General features: G+C 37.6%; 1 protein-coding gene across 3 annotated transcripts in view; it reads left to right on the top strand.

Moving 5' to 3' along the window:
- Positions 1-23,584, top strand: part of CAPN7 (calpain 7) — a 29,690-nt gene extending 6,106 nt beyond the window's left edge. For 2 of the 3 annotated variants that reach the window (XM_033067061.2, XM_033067071.2), the window contains 18 exons: positions 905-972; positions 2,065-2,265; positions 2,674-2,760; positions 3,435-3,561; positions 3,876-3,961; positions 5,831-5,924; positions 7,516-7,662; positions 9,305-9,411; positions 10,896-11,016; positions 11,273-11,417; positions 12,896-12,995; positions 14,673-14,808; positions 15,241-15,316; positions 17,516-17,661; positions 18,397-18,459; positions 21,572-21,702; positions 22,883-22,975; positions 23,056-23,584. In XM_033067061.2, the coding sequence (XP_032922952.1) occupies positions 905-972; positions 2,065-2,265; positions 2,674-2,760; positions 3,435-3,561; positions 3,876-3,961; positions 5,831-5,924; positions 7,516-7,662; positions 9,305-9,411; positions 10,896-11,016; positions 11,273-11,417; positions 12,896-12,995; positions 14,673-14,808; positions 15,241-15,316; positions 17,516-17,661; positions 18,397-18,459; positions 21,572-21,702; positions 22,883-22,975; positions 23,056-23,200 (2,073 nt within the window). In that variant the 3' untranslated portion in view covers positions 23,201-23,584. The remainder of the gene's footprint in view (positions 1-904; positions 973-2,064; positions 2,266-2,673; positions 2,761-3,434; positions 3,562-3,875; positions 3,962-5,830; positions 5,925-7,515; positions 7,663-9,304; positions 9,412-10,895; positions 11,017-11,272; positions 11,418-12,895; positions 12,996-14,672; positions 14,809-15,240; positions 15,317-17,515; positions 17,662-18,396; positions 18,460-21,571; positions 21,703-22,882; positions 22,976-23,055) is intronic. The other variant, XM_033067077.2, reaches the window with a different exon arrangement.

The following is a 23,584-nucleotide window of genomic DNA, read 5'->3' as shown; positions in this document are numbered from 1 at the left end:
TGTTCCATCTCCACTACTTATCTTCATAAATCTTTAAAAGTCTTTTCCAACCAGGAGCACCAGTGTTATTTGTTTGCAAATGAAATTAGTTGCTTACAGAGGATGTTTCTAGTTTTGTTTCTTGGGGTGAAAGTAGCTTGCTTTTTGTATCCTCAGTTGACATCCCTGACCTGGAGTAATTGGTCAAGGCACAAAGCTAGAACCTGAAACCTGCTTGTGGGTGCCACGGGAGAAGCCATGCCTCAGTTCTGCAGATTGTTTGGCTGCAGAAGCCATGCTTCTTCTGTAAGGAAGACAAAAGTATAAACTGTGATAGATGACCTCCCAAATGGGAACAGAAGTTAACATCCTTCACATCTTTGTCACCCTGTCCTAGGTTATTTTATGCTTTTGATTGCAAGTTTAAAGTGTTCTTGCACCTGTGTCTTGTTTGTTTGAAAACAAACTTATTTTTTGAAAGTAAACATTTAAATTTTTTTTCCTAAGTTACCATGATAATTTTAACACATGGGGAAAAGAATCGGAACACGTCCAAGCTCAGCAGTATATGCAACATTTTGTGTTGTCTTCTTTCTGCCAATAGTGTTTTAATACAATTAATTCTTCTGGCAATTCTTTTTGCATATGCACTGTTTTCCATGCTGAAGAATTTTAGACATAACTTCCATTCTATCAAAATTTCACTAGAACAGCAAAATTATATTTGCTTACATTGTATTTTTTCAACGCTGAGTTTAAAAAAAGAAACCACAACAAACAAATCAAAATATTTGCTCATTTCAAAAAGTGAATTGGAATAAATAGCTAGTTACTCTTTGCTGTAATCTAGAAGTATGACAGCTGAGCTTTTAAACATGATAGGGGTTTTTGGATGTGTAGATTTTTCTTTTATTTTGCACTTTAGGCTACTGAAACCTCAGAAGCAGGCCTCCAGTCCAAACTGAAACAGCTGGCTCGACAAGCACTGGATAGGTGAGTGCTGCTAATGTTAGTAAACATACTTGCTGTCAGGTCTAAGTGTACCCTCTGAGTTGGATTCTCGGTCTAACATGTCTGTGTGGATTCTGTGTAGACTAAGCTCCTGCAGAGTTCACCTTGGAGCCAGTTGCCAGCTGCTTCACTGCTGAATGTAGCAGCTGTTGTGCCAACCCTCTGGGAATCTTGGGACATGCAGAATTAGGAGAGGACAATGTGTTTGTTAGAACAAATGCCGTATTTCAGAGATATAATCCAGAGTACTGTAATTATTGACCTCGCTAGAAGATGCTGAATTCAGGCTAACATGAAGTCAAGGTGTCAGTGTCTCTCCATAAGGAAGACAACTTAGAATCTGGGAAACACTTTTCTGTACAATAACAATCTATCTAAATGCATGGTGTATGTGTAGTGAAATCTCTGTCTGAAACAATTTACACAAGTATAAGTTCAATGTACCTCTTTTTAAGTCAGCTCTATGATGATGAATCCCAGGCTGTGTTGGGCTAAGTTTCAGTATAAGTTGGGTTTTAGCACTTCTCAGTCTGTGTTCAGAAAAAAACCCAATGTTTTGCATGCATGTGACTGTCCAGCAGCTTAAGGCAACAATTACAAAATACGGCTCCTGCATACGCAGTGTTCAACCAGTGAGAGTCTGAGTTGTGAGAATGCCCATGGGTTTTACTGCTATTGAATACCTGCTAGGCAGAATATATTTGGAAGGTATGAGAGAATGCACATCAGTTTTCTCTCTGTGTTTCAGTGATCTTGTTCTGAGATTCCACATAATGAACACTTAAACAAATTCTCCTATTAGCATAATTTAGAGGCAATAAAAATCTAATGAGTTATGTCAAAAGTAGCTTGTATGAGTTGGAAATGCTGTATTTCCAACTCATTCAAGAACAGAAAAACAAAGAAGCATCAGAAATCAATTTTTGTTTTTTAGAAAAAGTAGCGTTAGTCAACTTGGGCATTTTCTCATTCCATTTAAAATATGTGGGAACATGAACCAAGAAAATCAGTAATTGAACTGTAATTAAGTTTATATCACTGTTGTAAAGAAAATGCATTCTTTATTTGCTTTAGAGCAGAAGCACTGAAGGAATCTATGTCAAAACCATCTCAGAAAGAAAAGTCAACTGCAGCCAAACCAAATCAGCCAGTCAGAACATTCTTTCCATTGGGACCTGATTTTTCTTTAAATGATAAACCACAGACAATAAGAGCAGTACAAGCTAGTGAATCTCAAGGTCAGAGATACACTGCAGAGGAGATTGAAGTACTCAGGTAAGTCTAAGATTTTCCAAAATGAGTTCATGAAAAGTCTGGCTCTGAGAAGCCGGAGTGCAAAGTTGTTTTTATAGACTATACAACTGCTACTTCACTGGAAATCAAAGGCTCACCATGTTTAATATGACTCTGCCTTCTATTACATCCAGTTCGTTTTACTTTGATTTTTATTATAGGTGAAATAAGGTACAAATAATCCATAAAACCATTAACCTAAACTGTGACTTTGGAAAACTATCAAATATATGATGTTCAAGAGGTAGTTGTCTTGTTTTCAGAAGCACTGTGTATTACTAGTTTTTAAAAAGTTATTTTATTTGCAATTAACTTCTGCAAATTAATATTCAGAAGATGATTGATAGGTTTGTAACTCTTCTTTTTTTATGTTTGTCTTCTGACTTGCAGGAAGACTTCAAAGATTAATGGCATTGAATATGTACCTTTCATGAGCGTTGATCTGAGGGAGCGTTTTGCCTTCCCTATGCCTTTTTCGTAAGTATGCTTCGATTACTGAACTTAATTTTTGTTTTTATTTTCAAAACTTTTCCATATTTGATATTTCTGTATTTTCTTTTTCAGGGTTTAAAATTGTTTACATAGGCTTTTAAGCGTAATTCAGGCAGAGATATTCAAATACTACCACTTCCTTCTTCCTCTCTGAACTTAAAACTGTATTGTAAGATGATCCTACTATGTAGTACTTTTGCACTTATGTATTCCTCAAGGCTATGAGGATAATATTATATTTGGCTTTTTGGATTATTGGGCTGGGCTGGCAGCTTAAGTCTGTTTTCTGATGCTGCTTCATGCTAATGAGTTTAGCTCTGTTGCCTCTAAAGTGCAGATGATAGCTGTTTCCTCTGTAAAGGGTTGTTCCAGGGAAGAGTGATATAAAACAGCTAGACTTTAGTTCATAAGCAATAATAAGTTAAGATTGCACAGCCATAATAGATAGGTTGGTTGAAGTTTTTTAATATATTTGTCTTTTTCCCCCTTAAAAACCACAAACTTAGAAGCAGTGCTCTTTGAAAGTATTTTGCAGCTTTGTAATTGTTCTGTGCGTATTTTGCACCATCTATCAGACATATTTAAGACTGCACCTAACACGAAACGCTCTTCTAAGCTGCTATTGATTTATTTCTACTTTTTTTCTCTCTTAAATCTAGTGATAAATGTGGGAAGCTACCACTCTCCCCCAAACAGAAAGCAATGTTTGCCAAGTGGGTGCGACCAGATGACATAACAAATAACCCTACGATGATCTATACTGTATCGAGTTTCAGCATAAAGCAGGTAAATTGTTCCCAAGGAAAAATGTGTGCTGCTAGTGGTTTATCATGGGGGATTTGTTGTTCAAAATGGAATCTCCAAATACGAGAGTGCTTTCCTTGGCTCTTGTAAGGGTAAATAAATAGAAAAATTTTGCTCTATTGAGCAAGCATACATTTTCTGCTTCTTTAATAGTGACTTTGCTTCTTTTAGTTTAAATCCTTCTCTTTTGAACGGAATTACTAACTGACTGTTTTCCTTCACTACCACACACTGCATTCATCTCTCAGTATCTGAGTTATTAGTAAATGTCCTCACTGGTTTTCTTTTCTTCATAGACAATAGTGTCAGATTGTTCTTTCGTGGCATCACTAGCTATCAGTGCAGCATATGAAAGAAGATACAACAAAAAATTGATCACAAGGTAAGTAGCTGTTGCTTTGTAAGATCTTTTCAGACTTAATACTGCCACACTTTTGCAGTATGTTCTGTGACAGCTTACACAGTAAAAAACAGCACTTGTTTCACCTTCACCTCCTTTGGGCTCGTGTGGTTTCAGAACTTCTAAGCTGGAAGCCAACTTTATATTGAAACAAAGGGTTGTAAGTTTAACAGCAAAAAGCTGTTAGACAAAAAGTCCTAATAAAAATTTTGAATCAAAATTGGGAACAAATTGTGGATTTATTCTATTGACATGTTCAAAGAAACAATAATTTTCCGACATTTATGTATATGCTCTAATATACAAGATTTTCTAATCTTTTTTATAGACACTTCAAAAGTCTGCCCAATTTATTGCATCATGGTATAGGTGTTTTGTTTCTTTTATTAGTACCAGAACATCTCATCTATCTTTGTTTAATGGATAGCCCAGGTTTTATCCAGCTAAGCAGCGCTTTATTGAATTTGCTGTCCTGGTTAATTTTCTGCCATTGGTTAACTTTTCTGGGGTGTAACAAGCTTATGACATGGCTCCCTTACTGTACCTGCAGTGTATTAATCAGGTTTTCTGGGCCATATAGGCCTTTGACTCTTTAACTTACTCAAGATAGCTTTCTTTTTCTATGATATCTTATTCATCTCTAGTTATATGATAACCATTAAACAATTCTTTATTGAATTTTGTTCTTCAACTGTTAAGTTCTCTAAGGGGTATGGGTTCATGGAGTTCCTTTCTGCAGGTGCTGTAAGATAATTTCTCAGGGTTTTCTACTGTCATTCAGCCAACACAGATGTAAATCAAAGCCAGCTAAAATGACAGTCAAACATTCCTTAACTAAATAAGCATAGGTCATTACAAAATTTTTAAAAAATCACAAAACTCCTGGCTAGCTAAGATATAACTCGCTGACAATATACAGTAATTTCGCGATTATAAGCCACACCATTTTGACTAAAATTTTGGTCCAAACCCAAAGTGCGGCTTATAATCAGGTGCGGCTTATATATGGACAAAGAAAGAAAATTTGCTGTGACCGGGAAGTGTGGCTTATACTCAGTGCGGCTTATAATCATGAAATTACTGTACATATGTATACAGACACTGGGGTCTATCTTCAGATGTGCTTTGAGGAGTAAGAAATAGTTGGAAGGATTTTGCATTTGTTCAGGATTTTTTCAATATAACATTTATTTATAATGCTCTCTAGTTTCATTTTTCTACTTTGTTAGCTGTCGTGCAACAGGTAGCCCATTTTACAATTCATTGTAGAATTAATGTTAACAACCCTATCTCAGCTCCACTCAATTGGCATCCTATGATAAATTTGCTGTGGATTTTCTGGACTTCACTGACAGGCTCTTGCCAGACCAGTGTGTGAATGTTTTTGCATTGTTTTGTTTTAAAGTACTCTTTTTAGAACTGAATTTGTATTCTTTTCAAGACCAGCAAGTTCTGCACTGCCTTCTCCTTCAGAAGTTTGATTTGTCATTCAGGCAAATACTGTATTTATATTATAGATTTGTAAATACTGCTTGCTTAAGATAAATTGTAAGATAAATTTGTTTGCATTGCTTCTGTTTGAGAAACAATTAGGTTACTTATGTACTTTTTGCCTCTATATTAAGTAGAAAGCTGCAGCAAAGAGCAGGGCCTGAAAAAATAAGACTTATTTAAACATGACTAACTTTTTTTACTAAATTTGAGTTGCTCTTCATTAAAAATTCTGTATTTCTGTTCAGTGTAAATTCTATAAACAGACTGTGTTAATTCCTTTTATCATTATAAGTGTAAGTACAGCCAAGTCATTTATGTAATAATTTCTTCCTTTTCTTTTTTTTTCCTGTTTAACAGTATAATTTACCCTCAGAATAAGAAAGGAGAACCAGAATATAATCCATGTGGTAAATACATGGTGAAGCTTCATATCAATGGCGTTCCTAGGAAGGTAAATGCTTTTGGGGAGCTTTGTACTGTTACTGCGTAAGTCATGTTATAAAGGCTTCATCAGCTTCACTATGAAGTGTTTGCATAGCAAAAACTTTAGGCAGGTGTTTTTGAGAAGTAGTTTTTAATTGTTAAACCTTTTTGAGATTCATTTTTAATTTTGAAGTATGCAACCACATACTTCTGTCTGTACTTCTGTATTTCTATAGGTGTTCATAAAAATAGCCTTACATTAAATTCATGTTAAAAAATGCCTTATATTACTTATCAAAATTGTGAAAACCAAACAGCAACAAAGCTGTGTATCCTCTATTTATGAGTTAGATGTGCACTCTTCCACTCCATCTTAGAAAGAATTAAAAAATATAGAGGGGGATATCAGGAAGAATATAGATATTAAATGACCATAGAGGAATAACTCAGCTGATAATTCAAGCAAGGCCTTGCTTGACTACAGATTTTTAGTAAGAAGAGGAAATGCCTTATGATAAAATTTCACAAACTGACAAACAACTTAATTTTCTTTTCAATGCAATAAATAAGAACATAAAATAATGTATTTCTCCATATAATACTTAACTGTAGCACAGATCATAGTGACTGATGAATGTTGATGAGAGTTCAGAAATTGAGTGGTCATATTCATGGGGTGGGGAAGTCGGGGGAAACTCCTTAAAGGCTCTTAATTGTTAAGATATCACCTCTGGGCTAGGAAGTCCTTGAGCTGCAAAATTCCAGAATCTGAATGTTTCAGGAAAGTATCATTTTTGTGTCCGCCTTACTCTTAATATTCTTTCCAAAATATCTCCTAATGGCTGCCTTTTGTTACGATGAATGGCTGTTTGTTCATCTATGAAAAGGTCTATTCATTCCTGCACAGATAGGATTTGACCAGAGAATGTGCTGTGTTGGTAGCCTGCATTTGTAATGGACCAGTGCCAACAGGAAACTGAAACATCTATTCACGGAAACTGTTTCAGATTACTGCAAATATGCAGTAAGAATCTGTAATGATGATGTGTTTATAGTACCTAATTTAAAGAAGAGATGTTAATACTGTCAGAGCTGCTGCTTTGAGGTGTTTTTCCTTTTCAGAGGGAAGAAACTTAAATCTGGAACTAGAGGCTGTGAAAGTGATATGACACAATTTGTTTTGTTAAAGATAAATAAATATTTATGTCTCTGCTGTCTACCAAGCATCGTCCATGCTCTGATTCCTGATTAGATGAGGAATGTTGTTGGGCTTTTTTTTTTTTTTAACTTTTTATGCTTGTTATTGCATGGAGCCTTTCTGCAAGTGTCTTTTTGCAGTAGCTATTGCACACTATAAGAATGTACTGTCGCCATCAGTCAAGGCAGCCACTCACACATCACCCAGTTAGACCAGTGCAATCAAGAGCTGGCAGTAGAATTTCTTGTTCACATGTGCAAACCACTGCAGGATTGATAGAGGTGTCCATATGTAAGATGATGGTCAATCAGGTCTGGCTGTGTCTAAAAAGCTTTGTATTAATGAGGTTTTTGTTTTATATGCTGATTGCTTTCAAAATACTTTATTAGATTTATGATGATTTTTTATTCATTTCACACAGGTAATCATAGATGACCAGTTACCTGTTGATCATAGTGGGGAACTTCTCTGCTCTTATTCCAACAATAAGAATGAATTGTGGGTGTCACTAATAGAAAAGGCTTACATGAAGGTCATGGGAGGATATGATTTTCCTGGATCAAATTCTGTAAGTATGAGATTATTTCTAAGAGGAAAAATTCCACTTAAATAATAATGGGGAAAAATAATTTCCTTCTAGTGAAATTAAATTGAACAGCTTGGGGAGACAACTATTTGGTTTGACATTTTCTTTAATTTTTTTCTGTTTCTTTCTTTCACAAATATTTTTAACTGTACTTAATGAAATTATTCCATCAAAATAGAATGAGCAAGACATCTTGATGTCGAAGTTAATCTAAGTTCTCAGACTTCAGTATTGATGCTTGTGAGTAGGAAGTGTTTATATAGAGTCTAGATGGAGATGTTGGTTGAAGTCATAGATTCTTTTTGCCCATATCAATACCGCTGATTTTGGTTTCTAACTCTTTCAATAAATAGGACAGTTCTCCCTTATTAGGTAATGGAGTCAGCTAGGAAAGGAACAGTCTAGTCATTTAGAAGGTCTACATAGAGGGAGCAAGTACTTTGATCTGTGCACGTTTGTTTATCAGATTTTCCACTCATCTCCATAAATATGCATTGGGTTTCTATTATGTGGTTACTAAAGAAACCGTCAACGTACATCATACAAGTAACATGCAAGTTATTCTTTAAAGAGGGATGGTTTGCTGAAATGAGTAGCTCACATAATTTGTTACTTAGGAAGCCTTTTTGATTTTAACTTTATACTATTAAAATGTTAAAGATTGTTTTTTTTAAATTCATGGTGCTAATTGGCACATTGACAGTCACATTCTTGGTGGGTATACTTGGTAATCATCACCTCTTGAAAAATTGTTAGGGAGACAAATGTGACTTTGTGTAAGGGGTAAATGTAGCACATATTTTTATGTGTCAGGCTCCTTTGTTTTGAAGGACAAAAGCTGGTGAGAATAACTGTGTTTTATTCCCATTGCCATCCTCTAACTTCCTATCTGGAAAAACAGCTTGACTGGTGACATTGAATCTCCACCCTTCCTGCCCCCTCCAGTTTCCACTGTATTCCTGCTTCCTTCTGTAATCAGGATTACTTACAATCAGACTGTCTTGTACTTGTAATTCCTCAAGTTCCCACCCCCCAGTGTTTGTTATTGACACTTCAAGCATTTACAGTCTCTGCTTTTGCTTTGAGGAGTACAAAGCAAAAGAATGGGAATTAAGCAACATTTGGGAGTTGGGAGATTAAAGCATCTTTTTATGGAAATACATGTCAGTGTCATCTTTACCAAAAAGAATAAAAAAAACCAGACCCTGAGCTTTAGAAATAAAACATAAATTATTTAAAATGCATATATATAATAGCAAGGTACCAAATCGTGCTTCTGAGATATGCTTTAAAAATCTGTAAATCAATGAAATAAATTGAACACATCATACAATTGAGCATGACTGATGATTCTGATATGCTTCCATTGCTCTGGAATTCTATTTATTTCATCAGTTCACTTTCCAGTTTTTTGGAGTTTTTTAAGCTACTCAGAAACGTTGTCCTTGTCTAATCAAAGAATTTTTTGTTTGTTAGTCTTAATCTTGACCCTTTTACGTGTAGAGCTGTATTGTAAATTATGTGTACTTGATGTCTTTCAAGGTGTTTTATAAGTTGTGTACAGACATCATATATTTATATATGGCTTATCTGTTCTGATTTCTTTTGAATACTTCCATTTCAGAATATTGATCTCCATGCACTGACAGGTTGGATACCTGAAAGAATTGCTATGCACTCTGACAATCAAGCCTTCAATAAAGATAGCACTTTCAGAATGCTTTATCAAAGGTATACATATATTCTTTCCTAAGTAATTAAAATGCTTGCTGTGTAGTAGCTATGTTACCACTGTAAAAGCAGTACAGTCACCACTGATACTTCAACAGCATTTTGGTACTGCTACAAATTGTGTTTTATAAAACCTCCATTTGTTTTCTGGAAGAAGAAAAATTGAGGTATTGATGGCTTTGACAGAACAGAAGATTAAAATACTGGGGAATTTTTGTGTGACAGAATTCTTCTTCTTTATGTATGAATTAAAAAAAAAAATCCCTTCCTTGACAGAATATAGAGTCAGAGAAGAGTAGTTTGGAACCAATATACCAATATAAATGGTACCAGTTATTTATATACACCAGTTAAGTGTTTAAAAAGAAGGAGGATATGTGTTCTGTGTTTCCACACAGTTCCCCTAGAACTATATTATATCTGCTGTCCTTAGCAAGTATTCCTAATCATATCACAAGATTATGCCCCATCAGTAACTCTCCTGGAGGAGCAGCAAAAGTCTGTCAAAACTTCAATCCTAGTTTTCAGACCTACCATAATAGTTGGATTTGATGGTCTTAAAAGTCCAAAGTAAATGATTCTATTATTTTGCTTATGTTGAAAGACACAGCTGTAAATTATAAATGCCAGGTATACCAAGTACTTTGATTTCTTTTGAAATGGTTTAGTGCAGCCATTTTATTTCAATGCAGTAGAAGGGGGTTATTCTGTTGACTGAAACACCTGCATCCACAATAAAAGAGTGTTTTTTTCTGTTGCTTAGGAGCTCTCAGAGTTGTCAGCAATTTTTCAGATGTTGTAATTTAAAGGTGTGACTGAAGTTAGGATGGGATCTAGCCATTGGAATACTGCTGTTGTTCACTGTGCTAGAGTGAAAATGTGTTAATACATATAGTCCAGTAATCCTCTATTCTGTCAAGGGACACTGAGGATGTACTTGGATTTTTAGCGTAGGCTGGAAACATGTTACTATGTTTTCACAACTCTAAGTATTCCAAAATTAACAATTGCTATTCAGATATCTGAACTTGAGTATAAACACCTGCAAAAGTATAGAAGAATGAACTTCTCATTCTTCAGAGTCCTGGGGATGTGGCAGACTTGATAATTTGCTATATGCAGTCATTGACTAAGTGGTGATGAAACCACATTTGTGCTCAGCTGTGGATCTATGAAGAGTATCTTAAAAGTGACACAGGCTGAGCTTGAAGTTGATAAATGCTGAATTTTGTTTATGAAAATACAAAATTATATTAAAATAATTTTAATTTAAACTCTATACTTAATTCTACAAGAAAAATAATTCCACTTTCTCAAAGTTTTTTCAGGAGTGATTTCTGCTGACAAAAACCCCTGTATACCAGTTTTTATAAAGCAGGGTCATGCTAATGGGCAGTGTACAAACATGCTATTGTAGTGTCTGACAAATGTTAGATTACAACTTGTGAGATTTAATTAAGCTATTTTTTCCTCTTTTTGAACAGATTTCACAAGGGAGATGTCCTTATCACAACAGCAACAGGGGTGATGTCTGAAGAGGAAGGAGAAAAGTGGGGTTTAGTTCCAACCCATGCATATGCAGTCTTGGATATAAGAGAATATAAGGTATTAAGTGAAACTGAAGGTGTTTTCAAACTCCAGTTTGAAACCTGCATGTGCTTCTAGGTTTACCCTAGATGGGTTGCTACTGAATTTTTTGCTTTAATGGCTAATATATTTTATTTTGTCTTGGACTCCACTGGGAAGTTTCATAAAACTTAATGATTCTGTGTTTTCATGATCCATATAAAAACCACTTTGAATACATAAAAATTACCATGACAAGATTAATTGACAATTTTACTTCTTGGGCTTTTTTTAGGGACTTCGATTTCTTCAGCTAAAAAATCCCTGGAGCCACTTACGTTGGAAGGGACGATACAGTGAAAATGACACAAGAAACTGGACCCCAGATCTACAAAAATACTTGAACTTTGATCCCAGAACAGCTCAGAAAATAGACAATGGTAATAAGGTTTTAAAAGTCACTATCTTTTCAAATAGTATAGATCTTTGTGGTGTATCCCTGCAGGGAGATAGAAAGGAATGTTTAAAAACAAGGAGAGCAAAACAAATACTAGAAACTAAATAGGCCAAAATTTTAGGAAGTATTTGTGTATTTGAATCTGTCATTTCAGATTTGTCTGGAGTTTAAGTAATCTAGACTGTTAAATATCTCAAATTCATTGACAAGACAGTACCTCCTTAGTTAAGTATGCTGAATCAGTATGTGGAAGTTCAGTGCAAAGAGAACATTCTGACAATAAGCTGTGTAATGCTGCTTTTTAATATGTGAATGGACTTTTTGTGGGGTTTTTTCTCTCCTACATTTTCAAATATGTATCAACATGCTTACTGTAATCAGTATTTAAATCAATCTTTCTGCTGTATCAGCTACATTTTAGTTTCAGAAAGATTTTTCTGCTTTTTACTGTGTCGTAGTTGCTGTCTGCAAATCTCTGAGGGAGCACTTTTGTTCAGTGCCACTGTTTTTACACTATACCTCCAAATCCATTAGATGATAACATTTATTGGTATAAATAAATATAAAATGCCTGATGAAAACTTTTGATTCAAACATTAAAATAGCAGCCCTGGATTTGTGACAGTTATGAGATAATAGCTTGTTATTTATTTACCAATTCATTTAGTATTTGTAGCGTCTAGTTGTTAAAATTTTATGTGAAATTACATTAGTAATTCCAATGGAGTTTTTCCTTCTAATTGGATTTACACTTTGGTCTTCTTGTTTTTGTGTAGTTATGACTGTTTTTTAGTGCTGGAAGATCTGTAACTGCTTATGTCAGAGACATTATTTATAAGGCTGCTACCATTTTAAAAGTTCATTCTACTAGGAATTTGTTGGCTTGCAGGTACTGTTGTTGGAGTTGCAATTAAGGCAGCTATGGATAATTAGAATAAATGCATTAGAATAAAGCAAATTTAGGGTGCTAAAACAAGTGACATCAGTGTTGGATGAAGTATCTTGGAAATACATTTAAACATACATGTTGATTGAATACTCAATTGTGCTGGATGACTGCTAAAGTAGGTTGTTGAATGGCAGGAATCTGTTTGATTGTGTATTTTATTTTTTGTTTTTAGAACCTAGGAAAGGGGAAATCAGGTCAGACACCTAATGATGTCTCTTTCAAAATAGCATATTTTCTCATACCTTCTGCTTAGTGCTTGAGAATGGAAAAGCATTCTGACAGCTTCAGAAAGTCCCTGATAATAAGCAGAGACTAACTTATTTTTTTCTTGCATTAACTTGGTTTGGGGGGCAAGTTTAAATTTAGCAATTTAGGCAGTGCAGATATTATTACTATGTTTTGCAGAAATGTTGGCTTATATAAGTTGTATCATTTGCTCAGAAGGAGACTTTTGAGAAACAAGTAAAATCAAGGTATTTGGTAAGAAAATAATAACAGCATTTCCTTCTCAGGCATTTTCTGGATTTCCTGGGAGGACCTGTGCCAGTACTATGATGTTATTTATTTGAGCTGGAACCCAAGTCTTTTTAAAGAATCTACATGCATTCACAGGTTGGTCCAAAAGAGAAAATTTTTGTTTCAAAATCTCAGTAAGTGTTCTGATGTGATGTTTCCTTCCTTCCATTCTTCCAGGTTACAGATAGGGGCTTGAATTCCAACCCTGTTCTTTTGAGCCTGACTTTACACTTTCTCAGCCCAGGCTTTGTTTATGACTACTTCTGAAACATCAGTGGAGCTCAGTGACCTTTGTGATGTTGCTGTGGAACTATGGTTGTATAACCAGATTCTGACCTCAGTCCCACATCTCCCTATCAGAATAAAAATCAGACTTCTGTGCAGTCCTTCTCTAAGCAGTGCCCAGACAGTGCTTAAGTGACCTAGTTATTATTTGGAGTTCATTCTTCTGGCCACTTGCAAGTGAGCTGTGCAGCATGTGTTGTCTTTATAGGGTGTGTTCACTGACATCACAATAGTTTAACCAGTTCTGGGTTTTAGCAGTTGTACTGATTAGTTTTCTGAATGTGATACCTGTCTCTTACCAAATATCCATTATATTCAGGGGCTTTGTCTCCCAGTTTGAGGATAAGTGTGTGTATCTGTGTCTCAGTTTTGGAAAGCAAGGGTTTCTATACTTTTCCACTCCACTAGACTGCACTTTGCCACTGCTTCCACACTGTCCCTGCTTGTGTTAGCTCTGCACAAGCTCCTTCATCCACAGTGTGACTGCCGAGTTTATCTGTAAAGGCTCCTTCCATTCTTGCTCTCCAATGACTTCCAAAATATACTGTGGTGATGTAGCAAGATGAAACTGTGTATGGTAATATCAGAGCTCACCTACTGGTCTGTCTGTCCTTAAGGTATCAGTGACTGTCTTCCCTTTGTGTAGGGAAAAGCCTTAGCACACAGCAGTTGCCATGAAATGCAGAGTAACGGTGATAATCTGAAGCCTTTTTAATGCAGCCTTCCACACGTGCTGTTCAGTTTTACAAGAGTGAGAGGGATAAGGAGACAGGAATAGTGCATGCACTATTGTTTCCAGTGTGTCACACTTTGTGTTCAGCCATCAGCACTTTCTGTTTTTTCTCACTGTATTTTTCTTGTCTAGACACTTCACGAGGCAATAGGCAGATTCTGCAGTAGGCCACCTCAAAGATCTTTAACACTTTTTGCAGGGCACCCTTCCAAGCATGAAACTGGGCAAATTTAAAAATAAAAAATTGCCTCAGAAAAAAAAAATGGAGGAAGAAATTTGGCAAGCTTTTGAAACCAACCATAGCAGATAGAGAGATAGATAGATGGATTTCTGCAGTTACAAAAGTATAGGTGTTTTTGATTTAATATTGGTGTGTGCAATCATAGGTATGGTTGTGGATCCCAGACTGCTTAAATGGTTCAGCTTTTTCTGTTTTTTTGTGTTTTTTTTGGTTGTTGTTTTGTTTTTTGGTTTTTTTTTACTGTGCTTGCAGTCACCAGCCAGGCTGTTTGTATTTAGGATTTTTTTATTATCTTACGTGTATTGTGATGAACTCCTTTATAAAACAGGTTCTAAGATAATGTTTCTGATGTGACTGTTAAGTAACCACTGCCACACATTCTAGTAGAAAACTAGGCTTTGTAACTTGTTACTGATAATGTCACACTCTGTGTATGTGTAGGATTTGTTTGTTAGTTTGTTTCAAAGCACAAATGAGTTTTTTCCTGGTCTAATAACGTGTCTGTCACTTTCAGTACGTGGGATGCAAAGCAGGGCCCGGTGAAGGATGCCTACAGCCTGGCCAACAACCCTCAGTACAAGCTGGAGGTGCAGTGTCCACAGGGTGGTGCTGCCGTCTGGGTCCTGCTCAGCAGGCACATCACTGACAAGGTGCTGGTTCTGCACTGAGAGCTCTGCCTCAGCTTCTGTGAATCTTTCTGTATGGCTTTCTTTTATTAGTGTATTACTGCCTGTGTTCAGGTGGGCATGCCAGTGTACATGCAGAATTTTTTAATTCAGCAGGTACATGCACCTGCAATTGAAACAGTAAAATTTGAGCTAAGTGATTCTATTCCATCATAAAGGTTCTGAAGTAACTTTGAATCCTGGGCCTGAATAAATTAAATCAGTGGATTTTTGGTTACTTCAGGCATTTGAAAAATAATTCTGTTGGGTGTCCCAATAAATACAAATATCAGATTGTATTGTGTAGTGATGAAAAGGGATAGTAGAATGTGTACTTGACTCTGATTAAGCATTCGTGATGTTTCACAGAATTGCACAACTCTGATTTGTGGGTTTTTGTGGGTTTTGTTTTTATAGGATGACTTTGCACACAATCGGGAATTCATTACAATGGTTGTATACAAGACTGATGGCAAAAAAGTTTACTATCCAGGTTAGTGTACCTTAATTGTCAAGAAGCTGATGTTATAAATGTTATAAATGAAAATGAATGAAGAAGCACACAGAATTTTGTGGAGAGGAAAGGCACTTTTTGCTTTAAAACTAATGCCTCATTAAGAGGTCAGTCTTCTGAAATCATTGTTTTGCTCTGTTTGATCCTATTTAAAGTCTACACTGAAGGAATATGCCATTCTACACATGCTGTATGCACTCTTAATAAGTCTACATAGTCCTGCTGACACTTACTTTGATGCAACCTTTTCTTTATTTTTTTCTGTTTATTTTTCAGTGCCAGTAGTTAATGCTTAGAGGGAACAGATGTTATGTGTTAATTTCCCTGATAGCATAATTATTTCCTACATTTGTGAAATTATTTAAGGATCTGCAGCTTCCACAAAATGAAAATATTCAGGGTTAATTGTCCCACAAACTTGGCTTAGTAAAGTACCTAAGCAAGCTTTGAAATATAGGTGAACACTGCAGCTGAATTCCAAGTATTAGGTATGGAATGTTTAAAATGCTTAAATTTTATCAAGATCTCATTCTTTCATGTCAGATTCTTTTCTCCTTGAATAGAAGAGGTTTGCTATTGCTGTGAAGTAGCCAAATATGCTTTATTTCAAGAGAGATAGCAGATCTGAAACACAGGCTCAGACTGAAACTTTAAGGTAGAGCTAATAAGATCATATTTTTATTTATTCTTTCCATTAAGTTAGAGATTGCTAAAAATATTCCTTGGAACTATGCAGTGAAGGTGCATCCTAAAACAAGTGGGATTTGGCCTGTTGCTTTTACAGATAGGAACCTCTTTAGAACCAGGTTTGCATTCAAGTAGCTGCTCATGCAACAACTCCCTTAGTAGATTTTAAAGCTTTTTTCACCAGAGTGGAATCTGTGGGACTTTTTCTACTGGAAAGGCTAATAAGCATTGCATTGTTTACATCTGATCTTGTTCAGTTAACTCTGCTGACCAAATCCCCCAGAATCCAAGCTTCCCCTAGAATCCAAAGTCTTTCTATGGACAGATCTGTTGACACCTGACCAAATCATGTTTTTGCAAGAGCTTCTCTGTGAGGAGAAGCAAATGCCCAAGTTGCTTCTGGTGTTCCTGGTAGTTGTAGCAGTGGTTATTTTACATGTGTGTCTCACTGGAAAGGTTCTTAAGTGAGCAAACCCAAGCACAGTTGTATAGCAAAGAGAATTGTTCAATTGTGCTTGAAAGAAACAGCTTAGAAAGACCAGTAGCAAAAACTGAATGATCCATATATTTTTGTCTTGCTACACAAACTCTTTTAAAAACTTCTGATCTCACGAGCTCAAACTTGTTTAAAACCTTTTTCCATGGAAATAGATTGGTCAAGCTGCAGTATTATTTTTAACCATCTGTTAAAATGAGATGAAAACAAAGCAGCTTAATCCTTTGGCAGCAAGGCCAAGATTTCCCATTCCTAAGCTTCTTATTGTTTTATATTAATCCTTTCCCCTCTCATGTTGCTTTGTGGAAGAAAATAAAAGAACCTGATCCAGGGCCTATTGAAGTAATTGGCTAGAGTTGGTCCTGCTTCACTGAAATTAAAAGAAGCCTGCAAAGAACCAATTAGAGGCCAAATAACAAATTACACTAATTGTAAAAGCAAACATTTGGGATCTTTTTAAGTACCACATGTGCGTTGGTATTGGGATGCAGCTACATCTGTGTAGTGATCACAGGGATTTGAAGAGAGAGGGAGAGAAAGCGTATGTGATTTAGTTAAAGGAATTAACATGTTTTGAAGTATTGTTTATGAGGTGACCAAAGATTTTGGCAGCTGGCATTCTGGAACTGTCCAGCCAATGAAGAAAGAGCAGACACTTCAGAGATTTTCAAAGAGTGCTTAAACATTCATTATCTTCTCTCTTGAAATTTCAACCTAATTACAGTAGTCTTCTTTGAGTAGCAATATTGGTAGGAAATGGAGAAGCAGTCCTTGCAAGTCTTAGGATTTAAGCTGTACTTTCAAGCACACAATTTGTGTCTTATCATGTGTGATGATGTGTGATATACCTCTCCTGAAAACAGTAGTTGATTTTAAGACTCCTTTTTATGGGCAAATCTTGAGGCTTTCATCTGTTCAGAGCACTCGGGTCTGTTTAGTCTAATTTTTTCTGGGGGATTTTTTGGTCAGGGAAAAATGTTCATCTTCTTTTTCAGCTGATCCTCCTCCTTATATTGATGGTATTCGGATCAACAGTCCTCATTATCTGACCAAGATAAAGCTGACCTCTCCAGGTTCCCATACATTCACCTTGGTGGTGTCCCAGTATGAGAAGCAAAACACCATCCATTACACCATCAGGGTATGTGTTGTTGTTTCATAATGAGTGTAAACAATTAAACTGTAAAGTGTCCTTTGCTTTTAAATTTTATAAAAAGGGTATTTCTAAATCAATATTGCTATTTTGGGGAGGGAAGCTATGAATGATGGAGCAGAACCACTGGATGAAGTCTTTGATAATGTTCTCCATTTGCAGTTAAGATATTAGTGTGGTTTTAGTAACAAAATCAGCTGAAAAATACTCTTATTTCCTAGAATAAAAAAGTATCTATGTAAAGGCAGATCACTGGCTCTCTATGTATCCAAAATAAACCTATTTTAGATCCTGGTTAAGATTTAAAGATTTTTGACTTTTCTAGGTCTTGACTTAGGATTTACATTTTTCTCTTAGCTGCTGAGTCACATAATGATCAATGCTAGATTTTTTTTCACTGAAGAAACAGTAAAATGCAGATTGTTTCCATTTTGCTTGTTTTGTTGGTTGGGTTTTTGGGTTTTATTGGGGGTTTTTTTTGTTGGGTTTTGTTTGGTTGGGGTTTTTTTGAGGGGGTGGGGTTGTTAAAAAAATTAAGTAGAACAGTCCCAGCACTGTTCTGAATTTTGAGATTGACACAGGGTCATCAGATGGGTAATACAAGCATGTAGTGAGCAAGTATCTAAAAATATTGTGTAGGCAATTCTGCTTTAATTTGTCATGATTTCATTTGAAAAGTACAATATGAATGTTGTGTGACCTGCTGCTTCTTTTACAACACAGGTGTATTCCTTGTGCAAGTTCACCTTTTCCAAGATTCCTACACCTTACACGATTTCCAAACGGGTAAAGAAACATTTTCTTTTATGCGCCACTGGTTTGGCTTTTTCATATCTGAGATGTACAGGGGTTTTTAATATATTTTCATACTACTGCCCCACCTCCACTAGAGAGTGTATTGTTGCAGCTGTGCCATTGCAGACATGCTGCAAAGCCTTTGTAGAACAGACTGGCCTTTGGAACACCAACCCATACTTTAATAAGTCATTGCTCTGCAGAAATCGGGTTGTACTAGTAATGGTGCAGAGTGATAACCCCCCCAGAAGTATTGCTCATTTCCTCTTGGGAGAATTGCATGATTTTCTTGGAAGAACTCCTGGCATGATGGGACAAAATCAGCAATGCCAAACCAAAGGCACCAGTAGCAAGACCATAAGAAATAAACTTAGGACGGCAATATCACAACACATTACTGTTCCTAAATTTTGCAAAGACAGCTCAAGGGTCTGTAACAAATGGAATAAGCACTCCCAGATAGGATGAAGGAAGTATATCCATTGTACATTTCCTGTAGAAATGCTCCCTGAGATTATAGGAACGGGGGGAGAGTGAAAAACTTGGCTTAAACTAAAGCAGAAGCTCAGGCAGTTTTGGAACCAGCTGCTGTTCATATTTCAGCTGTCAACATGAGCTGTAGTTACACCTTCAGCTGAAGTATAAATATAGCCAAGAGCTCACAGGATAAAGTAACTTGCATGTATTTTCATGTTTTAGCAGTTTAATCCTCAGGAAAGAATAAACCAGCAGCTGTTAACCTTAGGTCTGTACCTACCATGCATACTCTGGAGAATACTATTCTAGTCAAAAGTCTTCTGTCCAAATATAACTTGTTCATGTAGAGAGAAACAAGGAAGGTTGAGCCACAGTAGAACATTCCAATTTCTGGGACACTCATGCCTGAAGCCCAGGATTGCATTATTTTGTGTGGTCAGAGGGACATGCTGGCTTGCAGCTTGGCTCTTGAGTTCAGACAATGTTCCATACCAGGTGTTACTTCTGAAACAACCCCTTGAAGTCTGTTCTAGAGAAGGGTGAGTGAATAGAGAGATTCCTGGGAACAGCAAGATGATTTGTTTGGTTCTTCCAGAAACCGCTGCCCTGTATAGCTATTAAAAACTGGGCTGACTTTGAGGAAGTGCTTCAAGAGGTCAAAAGCACATTCAAGGTGAAAAGCCTGTTTGAGGAGAGATGTCTGTTTTATGTTGTAGTATGTTTGAAAAGGGAATTAAGTATGTAGAAAACTCATGTTGATTATTTGAACATGTCTGTCTAGTATTCAAAAAAATCCAAGGCCAGTTCTGTGTTTGGGGTTGAATACAAAAAGTTTAGTTGCTTGTATTTAATGCCTGTTTGGTGATTACTTAGCAGTCATCATACTCAAAAGCAAGCAGAGAACTAATTCACAGTTTAGCAGTAAAAACAAGTTCTGCTAGATGTCCTATACTGGACTCAAGTGGTCACCTCTGGAGCTCACCAAGCCCTGATGTGATTCCTGGAACTACAGTAATTTCACAATTACAAGCCGCACTGACAATAAACCACATCTTTGGGTGTCAGCAACGTTTTGTTCTTTGTTCATACACAAGCCGCACCCAATTATAAGCCGCTCTGTCATTCGCAGCAATGACCCGCATGCAACAAAGTTGTCAAGTAGTAACAGATTCGCGGGATTGCGGGGTTTACTGGCTTGACTCGGGCCGTGAGGGCTCAGCCCGCTCAGGGCTGCCGATGGGGCCAGGTAGCCCAGCTCAGCGCGGCCGCTTGGCGGGGCCGCTCGGGGCTGGCTGCTGCTGCCACTGGACTCGCTCGCCTCAGCCCAGCGCTGCCCCATGGTGGCAGCGGGGCACAGAGCCCGCTGGCACCCGCAGCGGCAGGAGGGGAAGGAGCCCCCCCGCTCCCGGGGCAGGCGGGGATGGGAGCCCCCCGCCTTCCCCCCGGGCCACGGGGCCAGCAGGAGGGAGCCCCCTGCCTCTGCCCCGGGCTGCACTGCCTGGAGGGAGGCCCCCGCCTTCCCCGCCCCCCCGCGCTGCCGGCACAGAGCCCGGCTCCACCCGCCGCGAAACAGAGTAACCAATTTGTAACAATCGCGTAAAGCCGGGTTTTACTGGCAGGCTCGGCACCCTGGCTGGCACTTCCGGGGTTGGAAATTTCAGAAAATTATTCACATATTAGCCGCCCCTGAGTGTAAACTGCATTTCTGGGGTGGGAGCAAAATTTTAGTCAAAATGGTGCGGCTTGTAATCATGAAATTACTGTAAGTGTAGCAAAAGTAGAAAAGGGCTAGAAAGCTCCACAGCACACAGCAGTTTTGGGTTCCTGGGTAGCAGCATGGTAGGGGGAGAAATTCCTCTTGCTTCCATACTTACCCATGTTTGAGGAGTTTGGGCATTGAGTGAAGAAATTAAATCACAAGGGAAAATGCTGCCCCTTACTGATTTGACAGTCAGGAGAGAAACAGAAGAGATGGATCTCAGCTATAAATCTGTGGGAATGCCTGGCATGTCTTACGAGTCTAACCTTTCAGTTTAATGACTAGCAAGAGGAACTTAGAAACAGATGGCCTGCTTCTCATAGTCTGAGCAGCATTTTTCCTGTTATGTGTCTATCCTTGCAGAATCTGTCCTTATGGTTATCTTGTCACAGCAGTGCTGGTTCTCAGAGTGCATAGAGGTGATGGACAGGGCTGGAGGCAGAGATCTTTGAAAGCAAAAGCTACAACACTATTAGTGTTGTACTGCCTGTATTGCTGCTGTTTCTCATTTAACCCAATGGAGGAGTGTCTGAGGACAAAAAAAATAACCTGTGTAGTCTTGTAGGTGTGGGATAGATGGGAATGTGGGTCTTCTGTTAGCTGCAGTTTGTCACAGTCAGAAACAGTCACTCAGCTGGAAAAATACTGTACATGTCTCAGGGATGTAAGGCTTTGATCGAGGGAGATGGGGAACTGCATGAAACTTTGTGAATGCTTAACCCCATCTTTCACTTCACTTTAAAAATTAGGAGCGATCACCAAAGTCAGTAACCTCTGAAGTGAGAGGACCCTCTAGTCTTCTTTGTGTGTATATGTAAGCAATACAAATCCTCAGGATTTGTTTTCTGTATTTTTTACTTCTTTCAGGTTAATGGACAGTGGAAAGGTCACAGTGCTGGAGGATGTGGAAACTTCAGAGACACGTACAAAAATAATCCCATTTATCAATTCCAGCTAGACAAGAATGGACCATTGCTAATTGAACTACGGGGGCCGAGGTTTGTAGAAAATAATTGTGCATCAATACAGTGAAGGCATTGCATGCCAAAGATAAAGCTTTGTCAGTATCCCCTTGAGAAGGGTGGGAAACTCATGGAAAATCCAGAAGACATGGTGTGGGAGTTGACTCAGATTTAGTACTATTTATGTGTCTGTCTTTACCACCAATAGTGTTTTAAATCTACACATTCTACACATTCACTACTGAGAGAAATCCTATGAGGAAAGCAGCAGCCTTCCTTTCTCTTTAGTTTTGGGGTCTGAGCACAGCTAGGGAAGAAGGTATGAAGGACTTCTTAAAACTAATTATGGTCATAATTCCTTTTATTTTGTGCTAGAGCTAATATGCAAGATACTAAACCCTTACAGCTCTCGAAACACCTTGGAAAGTGCATTTAGCCACTAGCCACTAGCCACTAGCTGGCCAGGAGAAGTGCTGGATATCAATGTCCTATAAACTAGATGTATGCAGGCCAAATTCCTTTGGCGTAATTAATGATTACTTCAAAATACCAGTATTCAGCACTTCAGAATAACAACATCTCCTGATCTGCAAGCAATGTTATCCTTTGCAAAGCTGTACAGTGGGCCCCACAAAATGGCAGAACTTTTTTCTCTCCTCTGTGAGGAAACTCTTTCTCTCATGAATTGAAGGGAGAGGTGTGGCTGCACAGTTCAGTGAACTGAGCAGTTCTTTGTATGCATTTTTTCTTGCTCTTGCACATCTTATTTGGGTAGTCTGAAGGACAGGGGCAGTGGTGCCTGTCACATGCATTAACAGGAGCAGACGAAGTGTCCCAAGTTGTATTGCAACATGAGAAATTCTGCTGAGATCATTGACACTGAATCTTCTGATAGCAATCTGATCACACCCCAGGATATCTGCCATGTTCAACAGGCGTGTGTCACACGCTTAACTACTTGAATTCTGCTTGAGTGCACAGGCAGCTTCTAGCAGGCATTTTCCCTTCAGTCTAGTTCTAAACCTGAATCAAGTTCTTTCTTCCTCCAAATTTTGCATCCATGTAGTGGTAAATTTGTCTTAATATTTTTGTCACAAATGTGACAAAACTTGTAGATGTCCTTTCAGTTATACTGTATAGTTTTTAATAACTAGCCTTCTTCATGGTAATCCTGATGACCCAAATATTTAAAGCAAGTTTGTCATGTCACTTGCAGGCAATACAGCGTTGGTTTTGAACTTGTCACCGTCTCAACAGTGGGAGATCCTGGTTCCTATGGCTTTCATAAAAAAAGCAGTGGTGACTACAGGTAACACTTAATGAAGTCTGTACAGAGGTCGGAAAGATATTTTGGATCCCATTCCTAACAGGTAGTTTTCTTTATCATAGGTGTGGATTTTGCTACTTGGAAGTGGAGAACACATTTGCTGGAGTTTACAACATTATCCCCACCACATTCCTGCCTCAACAAGAGGGCCCTTTTTTCTTAGATTTTAACAGTACTACTCCTCTTAAGGTGTCACAGCTGCAGTGAGGATACAGAACTGTACAGTGCTGTTTAAGGAGATGGTTTTGATCTGTCCAACAAACAGGTGAAGAACCTTTACTACACATGCACAAAAGAAAATTACATCCTGAGTTATAGCCAAAAGCATGGAATCACAGATTGCCAGTTAATTGTAACAGGCAGTTAGCTGTGTGTTTGCTGCTATGGTCCAGGAGTGAACACTGTTCAACAGGCTTGGGAATAGGCTAAAACGCATACATTCAAATGAACCAGCAGAACTCAATTTATTGCAGTTTTTCCACACTTTGAGTCAAAGTCTAGTGAGTTACGAGAAAAACTAACATTGAAATCCCCTCCACCCAACATACAGGGTATATAGGATAAAGATTCTATTCTTAAAAGTAAACAAGT

This window comes from Catharus ustulatus, chromosome 1, assembly GCF_009819885.2.
Source record: "Catharus ustulatus isolate bCatUst1 chromosome 1, bCatUst1.pri.v2, whole genome shotgun sequence".
Taxonomy (NCBI): Eukaryota; Metazoa; Chordata; class Aves; order Passeriformes; family Turdidae; genus Catharus; species Catharus ustulatus.
This window is presented reverse-complemented; position numbering and strand designations above follow the sequence as displayed.